General features: G+C 40.6%; 1 protein-coding gene across 2 annotated transcripts in view; it reads right to left on the bottom strand.

The window, feature by feature from the left end:
- The window catches only part of ANKH (ANKH inorganic pyrophosphate transport regulator), a 105,563-nt gene that overhangs the window by 15,735 nt on the left and 72,087 nt on the right, over window positions 1–17,741 (bottom strand). For both annotated transcript variants that reach the window (XM_085052123.1, XM_085052124.1), the window contains exon 8: window positions 14,641–14,736. In XM_085052123.1, coding sequence (XP_084908249.1) covers window positions 14,641–14,736 — 96 coding nt within the window. The remainder of the gene's footprint in view (window positions 1–14,640; window positions 14,737–17,741) is intronic.

Genomic DNA, 17,741 nt, shown 5'->3' with positions numbered 1-17,741 from the left:
ACAATGCCATTAGTGTTCTAGTGAGCAATATAGTTGCTGCTGTTGCCAGATTCCATATGTGTATGCTAACAGCAGAGCCTACCCACTGCCAGCAAGAGGCAAACAGAGCAGTCTTTCCCTCTTCAAAAGTCTGTTACTTTCTTAGTAACAGACTCCATCTCCACCCAGCTCCCACTGGAGTAAGGTCAGTTTGCCAATCAGGGATAATGACTTATACCCAGGTGGTATGTGGTCATTCTTCCTCAGCTGTTGCCAACTGCAGTCTTCCCCACCCCCGATCAGCAGAGAGTTGTGCTGATAAATGGCTTCAAAGAGCACTTCTTATGCAGCAGCTGGTGGATAAAGACTGCTAAGCTCAAGAATAAGCAGTTTGAGGAGGTGAGGCACGGCAACAGAAGGATCTTCTATTTCTGTCTCAGCATCCTTCTATCTTCTTGGTTGCAATATTGATAACTAGTTTAATTTTGCTAAGAGATCCCTCTCCATCATCTTATGAGCAGATGATGTTTTCAGTGACCACAGGGAACAAAGCCTCAGGAAAATAAATTAATGCTTTGCATCACTCAATCCCTCTGCAATTTAAATCTAGAGTGCTTGCAACTTTGGAAGCTTACATACTATTTCAAAGACAAAATACAGTGGAAAAAACCCAGGCTCTACTCGGGCAAAGAATAACACTAAACATGCAAAGCAGGAAGGTATTTCAGCTGCTGACTTTATTACAGATGGTGTATTCTGAAAATAGGATGAAGTCAGCTTTTTTGTGATTCTGTGTGGTCTGAATGATGTTTGTCATTACCTTGGTAAAAGCTGAAGCCTGATAGAAGACTGGAGAAGATGGCAACAGCAGTCCAGGAAAACTGGCACTGTGGCACAGACAATTAGAGATAGGCTCTACTGGAATAAGCAGTGCTAACTTCCTATAACTCAGATCAGGAAAGATTTTAGGAAGTAGATTTACCTATAGGATGTTTCCTATCTTTCTCCTGACTTAACACTGTTTTCCACCCCCCCACTTGCATTTCTATGCACGTCTGTGGGGTTAAAAATAGAATAATTGGCTCAGTTAGGGTTACAGCTGTACCTTCATTTAATCTAATCAAGAGATGAAGATTAAACAGTGAAAGCTTCTGCAGAGGCAAGCAATGTGCATGCAGAGTGGCACTGCAGCTTCAGGCTGCAATTGCAGTTGGCCATTGAGTGTTGTACCTAGCAACTCTGCTGAGGCTGAAGCATTTCAATGTTTTGGCAGTAAGGATTTTTCTTGTGGAATTCTAGTAACAGAGCTTCTTTGATTTTCTGTTGTCTTATGGTATGAGTGTAGCATGATATTAAAGGATGGTTTTGTTAAAGCCTTTGATCATTTAACCGGAACTTCAACTGAACAGCGATGAGTGCTTTAAAAATACAGGAAGAAATGAAGGTGTAAGCAGCAGAGTGGAATGCTACAGAGAATAAGCAGTTCTGCATAAAGACAGTAGTATGTATCATGATGTTACCTCTATATCAACAACAGTAACCTAAGTATTTCTGAAGGTGTTTTAGTAATTTGAACTGATCTGAAGGGTTTTGGGTTTATGTATTATGCCTGCAATTGTTCCACTCTAGTAAAATTTGAAAAACTTTACTAAATATGTCAGCAACACACAGCACCATAACAAAACTAGTGCAGCTGTACTAGCTCAGATCAAAGCTCCAGCTAGATTAGTACTGTCTTCCTGCTAAAGGTCACTGGGAGCTGCCAAAGGGAAGGGCATAAAAAGTAGGGCAAGTGTAGCATAAGAGATGCCTCTCCCAGTCTGCATGGGAGTTATGGCTTCAGGAATTCAGGAATTGTGGTGCACCTTCATCCCATGCAGGTTATCCTCTGTTACCTAATATTTGTGATTTTTTTTCAATACAGCTGTGCATAAAACATAACTAAAAAACTCTCTCTCGTGTGGCTTAGACACTCTCCTCAAAGAGGTGTGCCTATTTTTAGGTGGAACCTGGCTATTTTCAGCTAACAAATTCAGTGTCTAAGCATATTCAAAAGCCAAAATTAAATACTTCTGCTGTCGCCAAGCCTGAGAGAATGCACCAAATCTTTGTTTCAGTAGGGGAAGTACAGAACTGCTAGTGTTCAGTTCAATTTCTCTTTATTCTCTTAAGTACAATTATGGCATTTGACTTTCACAAATGACTGTGATGAAATATTGTTCATGAGATTTTGTTTCAAAGGCTGCATGTGTGAGTCTAAATGCTTCTAGTTCTTGAAAAATAAGTCTTTTCATAGGCCTTGCATCTCCTGGAAGCTATTTCCATTTATTCTGGTTGCTGACAGGGATTACTAAACCTCAGAGACCCACTACATAATGCATTATAATACATTATGCTAACAAAGGCTATTGTCATGTGTATAGTAATCTGCAGGGTGCCAGACTGATTTCCTTTTCAGCACATGTAGAAGGCTGCCTGTATTTTGAGACATTCATTGATAAATATAAGGCACAAAAGAGTATTCCGGTGAGCTATGAACAACAGCACAGCTTTTCTAGGCTTCGTGCAATCTTCAGTTAGAAGAAACACAGGAAGATGACAGAGACATGGTATGGCTCTATGTTCATCAGAAATAAATTAAGGAATCCAAAATTGATGTTTTTAAAAAAAGGTTAGACTTATCTCAACCTGGAATTAGTCTAGAATAATAGATCTTGTTGTGGAAAATGGTTAACCTGTTAAAGGTTATTCTGTGATGAAATGCAGTTTCTGTTTTTCTCCTGCAAAAATCCTCTCAGCAAATGTTTCGTATCATTTGTTAACTTGTTATATTTGCAGAAGTATGCCTATCCAAGTGAGATGTTTTACCCTCAAGACATTGCTCTGTGTATGTATTGAGGATTGTAGCTCAATTTAACCATGCCTTGTTCATTGCCTATTACCATTTATGCTACATGGTGCCCAGTGAGGGCAGAGGAAATCTACTTTGCAAATTATTGCACATCTCAGCTTTGAATTGCACCTCAGGTCTTTGAGATAGTATCAGCTAAGTTTGTAACTTTTATTAATATGGAAGAATATAAATAATATGATTTTGCCTTTTGAGCTATGCAACAAGCAAATAAAAATGTAGCCTGAGTCTTATGTGGTTGGATCTCCTGATTTGCCAAACTTCTCCACAGCCTCCCTCTTTCAGACATAAACATAACTTCTATAGTTCTGTCTCCTTTCAGAGACTGTACCATACAAGATGAACTGATTTCACAGATATATTTTTGAACTCAAGATAATATCTTGTTTTAACTTGTAGCTCTGTCAAGTGCTGAATTTTTGTCCTCTGTTCAACAACCTATTTTGTAAGATGTTGTAAAAAAAATTGCTCAATTTGTTAGTGCTGTTTTTAAGGCCATTTCAAATCCATACCTTCATTGACCTCGAAAACTCAGTTTTCTAAACGACTACATAATATTGGAGCTTTTCAATCAAAATCTTACTCTAGCATCTTACTGTTAAAGGAAACTGGACTTCTGTATTTTTATGAAGAATAAAAGTAACGACAGTTTTTAACTGTTAACTGCTTACTAGTACTGAAACAACAGGAATAGTTACTCCTCTTTTCAGATTCCCATTGTGTTTTTATGTTGAATACAGGTGTGGCACAAAATACAAAATCCTAATAGCTCCTGAAGCTACCATGCACTTCTCAGGTAGTTGAAAAACACAGAAAGCATTCAACAGGGTTTTTATGAAGGAAGGTGATGCAGCTACTCATTGATTTACACAAAGAAGGGCTTTTGTGTTTTACTGCGGACCAAAAAATCAGAAAGTCTAGGTTTTATCATAAAGGCATTATTCCCTGTTGACAGGAAATTGTATGTAATTTACCATGAACAACAAGTAAAACCTTGTTGTCGTTAAAGATTTACAGGTTTGGTTTTTTTTCCAGTTAGGTTGGTTTTAAACAATCTTCTATTGTTTAAAAACAACCATAAAGTCCTTTGGAATCCGTGGAGGAATTACTGGGTATGATACAACACTAGAGGCCAGCATCACTGCCTTGCTATGGAAGCTTGCTGTGTACCATAACCTGGTCCTTGCCAGAATGGACATTAAGAATCATATGCTGTCTTTGCTGTATTTCATGTCAGAGAGCAATCTTTGCAGAGGCACGCCAGTTTTGGCAATTTTGAGGAGTTTTAGATACACAGCAAAGAAACTAAACTCATCATCCAGAATTGTTTGAAACTTTGAGGCATTAAGTCAGAGATCACAGAACACTCTGAGTTGGAAGGGACCCACAAGGATTATCAAGTCCAACTAATAAGGAAATGGCCCACACAAGGATTGACCCCACAACCTTGGGGTGTTATCAGCACCATGCTCTAAGCAACTGAGCAAACCTCAGGGTCGAGGCTGCTGCAGTCTGATGCTCTGGTGAGACACATTATGATGTGTGCTCATGTGCCCTGTGGCACAGAAGGGGTCAGAAAGTGGGTCTTTTCTTGTGTGAAATGTAAAGATGTCAGGAACAGACTGTCTAAAGCTCCAGGGAACTTGTACTGACTTCACAGCAGACACTGCTTTGAGCTGCACCTGATGAACTCCTGAGGTTTTTCCAACCTGAACAATTTTGGGGTCGCATGAAACAAAAAACCCTGGATCTGTGAGCAATACAAATGTCAGACTGCTGTCACATTTGAAGATGATTTATCATAATGCTGATGACTTGAATCACAAGGACATTCTCTTACAATGATGAACCCTCAGGCACACGCAAGTCGGTATAGATTTCTGCGAACTTTGTGCTCTGTGCAAAGGGTGTAAAGCTGAAATCAGTCATCACAAAATTTGCCAAGCAGTGGGGGAATCAGAGCCTGCTTGTGGGAACAACTTCTAATTTGATATCTCCTCCTGAAATAATTGGTTTTTATATATATCTAAATCTCTCCCCACCTCCCCCAGCTTTCCACAGTGACAGGGCACTACGTTTTTTAGAAATAAAGGCAGGTCCAGTAGCTGCCCAATTCACTGACACTCTGATAGCATTAACACAATGCCACATCTATTTTCTTCCCAGCTGCTGCTGAAACTACTTAGGTAGTATTTTCCAGGCTGGGTTGGGTCACTAAATTGTTCAAGGTAGTCATTATATGTCCCCAATGAATTATGCTGTGTAATTTTTCTGCAGAAAGCAGGATATTTTACTTCACTTCTGAAAAGCTTCAATAAACCAAATATGGCAGATTTCTTTGAAAATCTCTCTTTGAAAACTGTCCATGTCCCAACTTAGTAACTTCCTTCTGTCCCAAGTTTTCTGCACCCCTTGCTATGCTTCCTACTGGGAAGATGGGAGTTTGAGCAGAAACATGCTGCAGGGACAATTTTTGATGCTTCCTTTTCTGCCTGTTCCAGTCACTCTCGCAGAACAGACCCTTTGTGTAAAACCTGAACAATCATGAAGGAGACATTAATCTCCACCTCACTGGTGCAAACAAAAAACCTTTGTCCCAGGACAAAGGCTCAATGCAGTACCATGGACAGGACAAGACCCTCGTGATGATTTCATAAAGTCTGCCTCTGGTGGTCCAGCATCTTCCTGAGCAGGCAGGAATGTTTCCATTCATGTCTGAAATAATTTTTACTGAAATGGGAAGTAAACCTGACCTTGAAAGGGTGAAGAGCTTCTTGAGCAACTGTCTGCCAATATGCTATTTTCCAATTGCTATTTTTTGCCAACATGCCATTTTCCAATTGTTATTTTTGTGCCAGCAGCCTGAAGATTAAAAAAACAATCTTGGACTTCAGTGATGGGCAAAATCAAAGCAGTGAAAACAAATTCATCCAGTGCATGAGTGGTATTACTCTAAAAGCTGTCCTTGGCCTTCATATGGTCTACAACAGTAAAGTCAAAATAAAATGGATTTAGTCTTAAAAGTTAATGTTGCTTTTTAAAAGTATGGATATTCTAGACAGGACTTGTGAAATCTTTTTAATACAATAAGGCTGTAATGACACCATTGGTGAAGTAAGATTTGAGACAGTTGGGGAAATCTGTCCGTGTGTGTTACATCCTTTCTTTGTATACTCACAAGAGATAAGGACAATAAACTCTGTCACCCAGGGAATTTCAAATACTGGCAAGGTCAGCAGCTGGGGTTGTGTCCTCTGAGAGGGACCAGATTCTTGTTGTGACATTTACTCTTGTGCATTTTACTGTCTCTCAGTCCTATTTTGCCATGACTTTAGTAAAGTCGGGTTGTCACCTCTGATAACAAAGCAATGTAGAGACGCAAAACAAAGACATCCAAGAAAAGATAGGAAAAAATGAACACAAATCCAGTGACCCCTGCAATGGCTTAAACTTCTGACACCGAATGTCACAGGTAGATATGGTGGCAGCAAAATATGGTTCCTACCTACACTTCACAGAATCACAGAACATTCTTAGTTAGAAGGGACCCACAAGGATCATTGAGTCCAGCTCTTAAGTGAATGACCCATACAAGGACTGAACCCACAACCTTGGCATTATTTAGCACCATGCTTTGACCAACTGAGCTAGTCTCATTTCCTTTCATTTATCTTTAAACTTAGGAGGAAGAACTACACAGAAAGCTATGTAAAGGTATAGAGAACTTCAGTTCTGAAGAAAATACAGTTTGTACTGTTTCTTAAAGCTAATTGCTAGCCATGACTAAGCTCTGCTTTGTTATAAAAAGGTATTCCTGGAAGTAAGCAACAAATACCAGGAATGGATATACACTGCAGTAGCTGCTCTCAGTTGGAAGGTCTTCAGGGGGCATTGATTATTCTCACAAGCAGAAAAGGAGATATTCAAGAAAATTTCCATTTCAGGAGAGCTGTAAGCATGACCTTGGACAACGGAGGACCAACTACTGCTTTAATCTGGATGAACTGGACAATATACTATAAAGTATGGCTGCTGTAAACTAAGGGGATGGTGAATGAGGATTGGCAGTATTAGTCTGCAGTTTGATATTGTGTAATGCATTGAAAAAATTCAATTATTATTCAAACTCTTAAGTTGTCCAGTCAGACTTCCTAAAAAAACAACATACTCCTTTGCACACCCTCTGGCTACAGTGAAGCTGCCTAAGGTATCTAAAAATTAATCTCGGGTCAGGCCCTGAATGCAATTTTCTGTCTCTTGGCATTCCAGGTATTTCATCTTCAAAGCTGGAAAGAAAGCGGAGCGTGTGATACTTCTCCAGCTATTGTAACTCAGGAAGTGCACTGATGGTGCCTAAATGCCATGGGACTCCTGACACCCAGTGAGAGCTGCACACTGCAGGGATCTGCCATGCAGTTATTTCATGCTATGAACACTCTTCTCTCGCCTTCAAAAGATTTCAGTGAAATGGGTGAAATGTTGGAATTTTTCAACATGCAAGTCTAATTCATATTATCCTGAGTGCAAACTAAGGGTACCTAGTAGGCCAGCAGTCAGTCTTGCTGCAGACAAGCAATGAATTCTTTAACTTCTCTCAACAGTTGCTTTATGTCTCATTATTTAGCAGACAGCATAGTTGAAAACATCAAATACATCACTCTTTGTACATAAGAGCTTTACACAGGATAGTTTATCATGTGGAAAATGAACTTATTTGTAAGTGCAGAAAGGGATATGAAATGGAATGTTTATTACAGTACAGACTGAATTTTTGAGAGCAAATGGGCACATGAAAACTGTACAGTGTTTGGTGTCTCTCATGGGAAAAATCAGCTGCCAGACTGAAGGCTGGGAAATATGATTTGCTGAGTTCAACTGGAAATTAAACAACTACTGAGTATAAGTGTTTGTACAGCATCAGGGAGCAAGTCAATAAGGCAATGCTATTGCAATAATATACTGACTTGGTATGAATATTCTGGCTTTAGTCATTCTTACTCCAACTTTATCAGCCAGTGCTACATTTCACTGGCTGGTGGAGCCTTGCTGATCAACTGGACATGAGAGTCAGCAGCCAGTACTCACTTGGCAGCTCTTATCTGGCATAACCAAATCCAAAGCAGAGAGCAAAAGCTCAGGCATCTCAAGTTGTCTTTTAAACAGACAAGGATTTTCAGGCTGGATGAAACACAGCTGCTTCTTTTCCGCAGTGGCTGACTCTTGCTCTTACAGAATTAAGTAGGAAGCAGCAACTACTGAGTGTTGTCTTCTGTGCTTCTCATTTTTTCGGATAGGCATACACTGACTTCCTTGTTCTTGATCAGGGTTTTCTTCCTACCTCCTAGGTGCCTGATAATTAATTATAGGACATAACTAAACAGATAATGACTGAGAATTAGGAAAATTATGGGATGGCTTGCAGTAAACTGTCATCAAATGGAACAAAGACTTTCCTCCTCCCCTCTTCAGGCTGAACTGATCCCATCCCATCCCAGGGATTGAGCAGGAGAAAACTATGTGACTCTGGAGCTCATCCTGCTGTTTTCAGACAGAGATGAGGTCTCTCTGTTGAATCTTGCAAGTCTATGTTCCCTGCATCTGTCCCTCTTTTTTTGCCCATGGTTGGGGAGAAATAAAAGATACCCCAGCAAACGTTAAAAGTTGTAGCTTAAACCTTCTGATGGTTGTAATATAATATAAAACTCCTCACTTAGAATGACACTGAATATGATTACATGCTTATCAGATACATATACTATACATTAATCTATGAGGTGAATATAACTGCCAAGTGATGGTAATTTATGCTGCTTTGCTACAAGGAATAATCACTGGAGAGCTGACAAAATGTCTGTGTGCTGCTCCTCCTAAGGGACTGACTGGACTAACTACCAGCTAATGAAAGAAACAACACTTGCCAATAGTAACTCCTCAAACTATAGATGCTCATCAGCAGGAGTCCTTAGAAACGAGTATTTTTTATCCTCTGTCAAAAGAACAAGTTACGAATCTAAATATTACACTCTATTTACAAAAAATGTAGCATTTTATTTATAGAATATAATAATGAAATGGAAAATAATTTGGCTAGTATTAGAAACATTTAAAAGTTATCATTAGACTCCTCAATTATGAGCAACATAATTGAGGAGTCAATAAATCAAATCTGACTATAAGTAGGTAACATTTTGACATGTATTGACACATGCATATTCAATTCTCAGGGTTAAGCATATAAGCCAGTAAACTGACCAGCTGTCTGCTCCTAATGACATTACATTTAAACTTTCACTGAGATTTACATCTAATGCAGGTGATGTGGAATTTGAATTTGGTTACTACAACAGAATGTACATCAAACTGTTCAGCTTAAGTGTCTGAACCTTCACTTTAGTTGAAACTTCATGGTGATGTTATTTTTTTTAAGAGATTCAAAGTTTTTACTAGTTTATTTGTAACAAGTAAGTATGAAATTTATAGATAAATCACACACACATATGAGTGTAAATGTGAACACTTTCTCTCCACTCTATCTTATAGTCTTTTGGAATAGAAAGGAATGAAAAATCACAGGGCAAAACTGAACATCTGGATTTTGTTTCTTAAGCAGTGTTCACTAATTAAGTATAAGACATCATCCTACACAATTAGCTTCTCCTCTTAATCAGTCTGTTTATTCGTGAAAACTGCTACCTTCCCCAACTGTCCATAACAGTGCGTTGATTTAAAGAAAAAGCAAAGCAGCATTGAAATTCCTTTTAAATAGCTGGAAAGAGCTTTGAGCTGTTTCTAATACAACACATGTTAAAACACAGAAGTACTGTGCAGCTCTCCTGCAGTACATTAGCTCGGTGACAGATGGATGAACATGGTGTGGTGCACATAGCATGTCACCCTGGCACCTTGAGCCTGTCTTATCCGAAGGGAAAACCTGTTGTAATACACGGAATACTAGAGAATGTGAAGATAACTGGCTATGTGTCTTGCAGACACTACAGCTAACAGGAACCATGCAGCAACAGGAGCTGGTATTTGGAAGTGTATCCCAAAAGCACTGTGGTCTTTCCCAGCTGAGGCTGCTGGAAGACAAAGCTGAACCAAATTGCACAGTTCTCAAACTACTGCTGTAAGAACTGATTGCGTTTCCCTGCTATAAATGAACAAGTACAGACTATTCAAGGTCACTTTCAGTGATGGTGAGCTAGAGAGCTTTCACAGTGCTCTCTGAGAAGTTGCTTTCTCTGACCAGCACCCTGTATGCTCCTCATGCAGTGATCTGGTGCCAGCCACACTGAGTTGGCCATGCTTTTATCCCAGTGTCAGCTACTTAAATGAGGGTGCTGAGATCTCGCATTAACTGAGACATCTCTTGCTTTCCACCACGACTCTGAGACATGAACAGATGCACTACTGCCAGTCCCCTCAGAGAGCTGAACGTCCCACTTTCCCTAGTGCTGCCTGCACAATCGATGGCTGCCTCTCAGCCCAGGACACACAACCTCCCCAGCTCGCGCAGGGTTTGCACACAGACGTGCACGAGGGCACGGCTGTGACCACACAGATGAGGCTGCAGTGGGTTCAGCAAAGCAGCCTGAGCCCTCACAAAGGAGGCCTCTGTCACTTTTATATAGCAGGCACTAACAACTAATGTGAAATCAGCCTGCAAAGCCTTGCACTTCAGAGGCAGATGACCAAACACAAATCACGTGGCTGCCAGCAGCTAACATCAGCCAGGGAAAAGGATCTTAACTGACTGCAACTTCTGTGTCATCACAGACTTAGATAAGAGCTCAGCTGGGATATGGAGGGAGAATTGAAAAAAAAGAAAAGAAAGAGAGAGAAAGGTAATTTGGCAGTAGCTGTGTCCCATCACAGGCTGCCTTGGAAAAATCCCTGAATTCTGCACTGTGGTGTCCAAGCTCAGAGACACTACCACAATTCTCAGAAAACCCCTTGCTAAAGCACAGCCTATTTGCTATTAACTCCTGCTGGGTATGGCAGGCTTCCCTTGAGTAGCTTGCTCCTCGCAGAGCCTGCCCCTCTACACACAGCTCATGTGCAAGGGAGTGCTCTCCCCTGACAGAAGAAACCTTTGCTGCAATAGAGAAATCAGTAAATTAGCACACAGACAAATTATTTTGGGATTTCTGCAGTATACTGAGGCTGACACATCCTACAACCAATGGGATATGAGCTGCAAATGCACCACTTTTCTCTCATGAGTCTGTGTCTTCAATTTGTTTACAACGGTGCATCAACTTCAGGGCTGATCTGCAGGACCATCTAGACAGGTTTAGCATTGAACCAAAATGTCTAGTTCTTCAGCAGCCTGATCTGCAATGGCAGCAGCACTGACATTTGGAGCAGTATCTCTACTAACATATGGAAAGAAGCATTTTTCCTGAAGTGCCTAATGGCAGTGAAGTAAAAGAAAATGGCAAACAGCAGTATGCACACCCTTTAAACTGCATGTAAATTACCAAGCATGTCTTATTTTTTAAAATCAGAATGGTCCCTTATTTGTACACGCAAAATTCTACAGCTGAGTCCCTTCCCTCTGCTATACAAATTTTACATTCAGTTGCACAGTCACAAAACATGGCTTTGGAAGGAATCCCCACTTACAACAAAAAGCACATCAATATGACTAATCACAACAGCTGTCTTACGTATCAGGAGTTTAATGGCTTCTACTTATAGCCTTTAATAAAACAGCTTGTCTGCACATTTTCCACCAAGCAATACAACTAATTCCCATTTTTTGATGAAACAGCTTTAATATCCACCTGATGCTTCAAAGCCATGAGGCAGTCCTTATGATCAAACTTGACAGAACACGTGTGCATGCTGCACAGTTAGCCTGGAAAGGCTCAAGTGAGCCTTTCAGATCCTATGAAGATTTAAATGAACCATAGTTATGTTTCTTAACAAAACTATGCCTTTTTCTCTACTCTGACCTAATACTGTCACTACCAACAACAGTGAAAAAGTGTTTCTGTTGCAATAGTAGGATTGCAGTACTTCTTGTGCAGGCATGACTGCTCCGTGGAAGGAGGTAGGACATTTTTCTCCCAATTCTTTGAAAAGGTATGTCTTTGATGATTGATAGGTTCCCAGGGTTTTACATTGGGAAGGTACTTCCCTGCATGGCTGCTGCTTGCACTTAAAGCTTCACTGCTTTTTTTTTTGAGTGGTTAATGGACTTCCTTTATCTTTACATCTTCTGGAATCATTCTATAGATCATCCACTGGAAAATGCATTCACAGGACAGGTCTAAGTACTTGATTTGTTTGGTCTTATCAGCCTGGGAGGCTTTTTCTCACTTTCCCTCTGACCCGAAAGAACAAGATGTTACTAATGGTGATGCCACTAGTCTGACTGCCATTTATTGAAGTAGAGCCCCTGAATAAAAACACAGCTATCACCAATGGCTGTGGGAGCTCATCTGGCCACAACAGAGGCAAATTTGAAGTCTAATTCCTTGAAGCCTGAAGCACACTTTAACGTGAGTCATGCCGACATCTACTGAGTTTGTGTGCAGAAGCATTTGCAGTCTCAGGCCTTTGAATCCAACTGAATCTTTAGAGATCATGTCTATTTTTCTGCTCTGTCTGTTGACAAGCAATCTTGAGAATCTGTCACTAGCAGGCAAAAATTGAAAAGGAACAGGAAAAGCTATGGACCTCAAAAATGTTTCTGGAATTTCAACACGGGCAAATCTCTCATGACGAGCTTATGAAAGAACTGCCCTTGAAAGTACAGTGGAGAACTTTTGGATACAAAAACCCAGAAAGTCACACAACAAAAGCCTACTGTGGTAATTAAAAATTACTCTGCAGAGGATGGTGAGGGTAATGTGAAAAGCTCATAATCTATAAGAACCTGAGTAAACTGATGAATACCATGGGGGATTAGGAATATAGTCAGTTCAGAGAAAGCTGAGATTGAAATAGTATTCTAAGAACAATTTATAACAAGGAAAGCTTTCTCCTTCATGGGTCTGTAACAACACTGACAGCCACCAAGGGAGGCTCCAACTGTAGAGAACATAACTTTGGCCTGGCACAAGACACAAGAGAAAACCTCAAGGCATGTGATGATAGATAACACGAGAACTGTGGAAAGTCTCCAGACAATGGCCGATTCAGTGGAGGCGTATGTCTGTCTCCGTTTCATGCTCTAGGAAATACAAGTTAGAGCAAGAGCTGTTGGTCTCTAAGCCACATGAAAAGAGGTCAAGCTTAAGGAAATTAAAAGACAGAGGAGATGCCACATTGGCTCATGCAATTCTGTCTTTGATGGTGGCCAGTTGTAGCTGTTAAGGGAAGAAGCATAGGAAACAAAGAGCAGAGGAAATGTAATTCAGCTATGGATGGATTGAGCCGCTTCATTTTCAATGGTGAAATAACACAGAGTACTGTATCCCACATTCCCAGATTGTGGCAGGGGGGTGGGGATGCTTACAAATACTTCTGGCTTGTGTACTGTAACATTTCCTTTGACATAAATTAGTTTCTCTTCATTCATGAGCCATTTGCAACTCAGTCATAAAGGTTCTAGACTAACAGGAAAGGGTGAGAGAAATTCTGCCAGCATTCCCTTACTCAACAGTAAATCTGTGAACATAGAGAGTAGCGAGTTCCAAAGCAGCCAGTTACCCCACGGAAAGTATGCAATGCTGAGGGTAAATGGCAAACCTGTCTGGGCTATGAGGATATTCAACTGTAGAACTTCGAGCATCGTATCCTAAAACAATTGCCACATTTCCCAAGTATTTCTCTGGTGTGATGAAGACTACAGTGAAAATCCTATTTTCTAGGTTCTCCTTTTCTTTTGTCCTGCTAGTGCAGGTACTGTGGAGAGATCGTGTCATGGCCCCAAGCACTAATATAAATCTATCTTTTATAGAAACAGATGCTGGATTTACCCTGGTCATCTGCTCCATTATTTGCTATGATCCCCACCAGCTGCAGGAGTTTTGTTCCCACAACTGCCTGTTTGTTGCTAAGAAGACTTGTGCAGAAACAGTGTTCTTGGGGAAAACACACTGTATTTATGTGTGCAAATTGGTCATTTTGAAACAAGGCAGGCTCAGCAAAATTTCTCCCCAAACGTCATCCCCATGCAATGCTTTCCAGCATGGACACAGCTTTAGATCCTTTAGTCATTGTCAGCACCATCTCTGAGACTGCCCTTTTTAGTTAATTTTGGGAGCAAATAGAACAAACACACATGAAAGTACTCCCACGTGATAACCCAGTGCCAGGTGAGGCAGCAGGGAACAGCCACTGTAGGGTCAGCCCGTGCTGCCTTTCCCACCATCCACAGTAAATGAAGGATGCTCAGGGACAGGCTGCCATCCCACTGCATGTGACACAAATGCATTCTTTCGTATTCGTGACACACTGGTTACCTGAAGTTTTGTTCATTAAAAAAAACGAAACAAAAAGAGATGAAAAAAAACCAGATCGCTGATATCTTTTTGCATGGGAGGCTGATTTGAAATGAAAAGTAGTGAAAATAAAATGAAGTAACTCTAGCCTTTCATATATCTAGCTTGAGTTAATGACAGCTGATTTTCTTGGTACTCCAATACTGTGATCACACTCCCTTCTCCAGATAAAAGCAATGGAGCTTCACAAGACAAGACAACTCACCTTTCTTGAACTGCTAGTGCTTTTAGCATTAGGTAGAGGAGACGATTTTCTGGTTGAGATGAAAACCACTGAGTTGAACAAAGGTTTCTTACCGTTAAGGACAACGCCATGCAAACAAAAGTGAACTTCTTGATATGTGTCGCTGTGACGGTGCTGTTGGTGTTCACCAGTTTATTGCTGGGGTTATTCTAGGGCAAGAGAAAGAGATAGTGAGCATTAGCCTGGCTCCAGACTACTGGGAGGCTGCTGGCACCAGGGTCATGTGTTGGACCCGACTGTCTGTGCCTGTCCGTGTCTGACTTCACTTGTTTGCTTTCTAACCTAGAGCTCTCTGAGTACTTTGTACCACCACAGAACATTTTCCGCTTAAACTGACAACAACTGCTGCTATGGTCACTGAAGGCTGAGTAATCTCTCTACTTTTCTAAGGAGTAAGTCCTATTTAACAAATTCAGCTTTGAAAAAGAGTGGTAGCTCCTTCTAAGAAAATACCACATGGTTTTTTTAACCTTGGTTTAAAGTTTGTAGCATGTTTTCACACAGGTAAAAGGATTTTACTCCCTTTTACCACAAATTGGTACCAAATCACCAAAGCAAGCATCCTTACTGATCCAATTAGACAAGCAGGTAATATAAACAAAGATTCTGGAACACCTGGTTCCATTAATGCAGTTTAATGAACAGAACATAATTAGGACTATTAGATGTTCCACCTTGAACATGGGCTCTGTACTCACATGGCACTGAAGTTTTATTCAAAACAACAAAAGCCTTCTTCCAAACGTCTAATATAGCAAATGAAGCTGAAGATTTAAAATTGCCCTTGGGGAACACATAAATCCAAACTAAATGGTCTGTGAAAGGAGAAGATGGGATATCAAAGCAGGGCACCATTAGGAGCCCTTAAGCAGGAGGCTGTTAGGTCATCTATTGCATTTACCCTGGGGCTGTTTGAGACACAACTCTGTGCACCTGCTGATAAAACCTGTGCCATGAGATGTACATTTATACACCCTTGATGTCATTAGGGTAGAAGAGCAGTACCTGTCACACAGTCAGCCTCCTTTACTGGAGTTACTCACAGGAAAAATAAAACTGGTGCAGACGCGTCTTGAGAGTGGAGCACTGTGAAGAGTACATCATTCCACACACATTCAAGTGTTTGATGGAATTTTGCAATTTAATGTTTTTGTTCTGATCAGTGAAGCAATTGCACTGGGACAGCCCCACGCTCCTGACTAAATACCTGCTTGGAAGTTTGGGTGCTCAAAGATGCATGTAGGCAACCCAGACCCTAAAGGAGGAAGCCACTCCATCTGACCCTTCTGGGAACAGGTTATGAAAGCTGTCTTTAAACGTTTTTTCATGCATCTAATCCTGTTAATTGTGTTTCTGAAGAAATACTTTGCTACTGTTAGTTTTTATAGATGTGAGGATAGGCCTTGCTTACATCATCACCAGTGTTTAAATGAACTTTTTGCTGCATGGCTCAACTTTCTAACTAGCCTAAAATAACAGAGAGGAAGCAAAGCACGCCCAAATTAAGCCATCCAAAAGGGCTGCTAAGAAAAAGTTTTCTCGTTCGCTCCTACCTCACTGTTGCTATCCCTGCCCTTGCCATACTCTGCCCTTTGCTCCAACTCTTGACCTTGTACTCTTTTTTCATAGCTCTTACACACTATTTAGTTCTCAGAACAAAACACTATAGAGATTCTGGAGCAAAAAGAATATCTATTCCCATCTAGTCATCATATAAACAGCATTCAGAAATCTCACAATTGGTGTTGCTCTGAACCAGGTGGCAGAGTCCATTAAGAATAATGGCATTATCAGCATATAAAACAGCTTAGAGAGCACAGAACAAGTTTTCTTCCAAGATATCCAGTAATAACCCCTTAACCTGAATGTAACTGCTAGGCCATGAGGTTGCTTGGGACAGAGTCTCATGAAAGACTGAAGTAGACCCTGCATCTCTCTTACAAATGTGAAGAGAGGTAATGATATCCTTGTGAAGACAAGAATCTGACTTCTCCAGTAGAGCCACTGACAGGGGGCATCTCAAATCCCATCAGTGTGCTTCTGATGGCCATCAGCATTGCCAGCTTCCTGAGTAACTGACAAAAGAAAATGGGAACTTGCATGCAAACACACTGTTTTGGCTTCTAAAAATCACAATGGAGGCCTTATGGGGTCCAGAAATAAAAAGTGTTTTTGTCTGGACTCTTCTGAGAAAGACTTAGCTTAAGGATACAAAACTTTTGAAAGGCACGGTCACACACAGGTGATGCATGACTGAGGGAAAAGCAATTCTCACAGCAATCTAAAAAAACCCACTCTGGGTTTCAGGCCTGGTATGTATTGTCTGAAAAGTACAGTGAAGGCATTTATACATATGGTTGCCAGGATGAGATATCCTTTACACTGCTGCTACCTCGTTTTGCACATTTTATTACAAATTGCTCTTCAAACATGGAACTAAAATTCCCATTAGTAATTTTCCAGAAGTTAGATAAACTGTACCCATCTGTGCCTCACCCTAGCATTTTCTTCCTCACATTGCTCCACAAGAGCCCTATGAGAAGCCTTTTAACTGAAATAAACAAATGGACAAATCATCGTCTAATCCTGTCACCACTGCAGTTGTCAGCACATCTTTCACCAGATAAATGAGATCTGAATTTAGGAGTCTTAATTGCTGTTACTATTGCATGGTAATAGTGCATTTGTTGTGGCTCATATCAAATGAGGTTAGCAGCCCCTGTGCTTCCTGTCCCAAACTATTTTTGTCTTGTAGGTCATTGGGTTTGCATCTGCAGTTCCTTTTCAACAGCATGGCCTCTGAAAAAGCCTGCATGTGGTATTTTATCTGGCAGGTCAATTTAGCTGTACAGGCAAGTTAGGAGGTTATGACCAAATTGACTTTGTGTTGGTTTCAAATTCTCTTTGGAAATACGGTGAATACGGATATTAAACAGGGCTTGCTCCAGTTAAATACATTCCAGAGCAAACAAACATATTTTTCAAGAGTACTTGGAACCAGAAAGTTCAGTTACTAGCTGGTAAATAAAGGGAAGGAGAGGATCTGGCATTTGAGTTCCAGAGTCACAGGACAGGACTGGTTTTTGCATAACATATGGACTAGTGAGCACCAGTTCTACATCAGAGCAAAAAAAGAGGCTAAACAAAATTAATT

The sequence above is a fragment of the Lichenostomus cassidix genome, chromosome 2 (genome assembly GCF_008360975.1).
Source record: "Lichenostomus cassidix isolate B80296 chromosome 2, HeHo_3.0, whole genome shotgun sequence".
Taxonomy (NCBI): domain Eukaryota; kingdom Metazoa; phylum Chordata; class Aves; order Passeriformes; family Meliphagidae; genus Lichenostomus; species Lichenostomus cassidix.
This window is presented reverse-complemented; position numbering and strand designations above follow the sequence as displayed.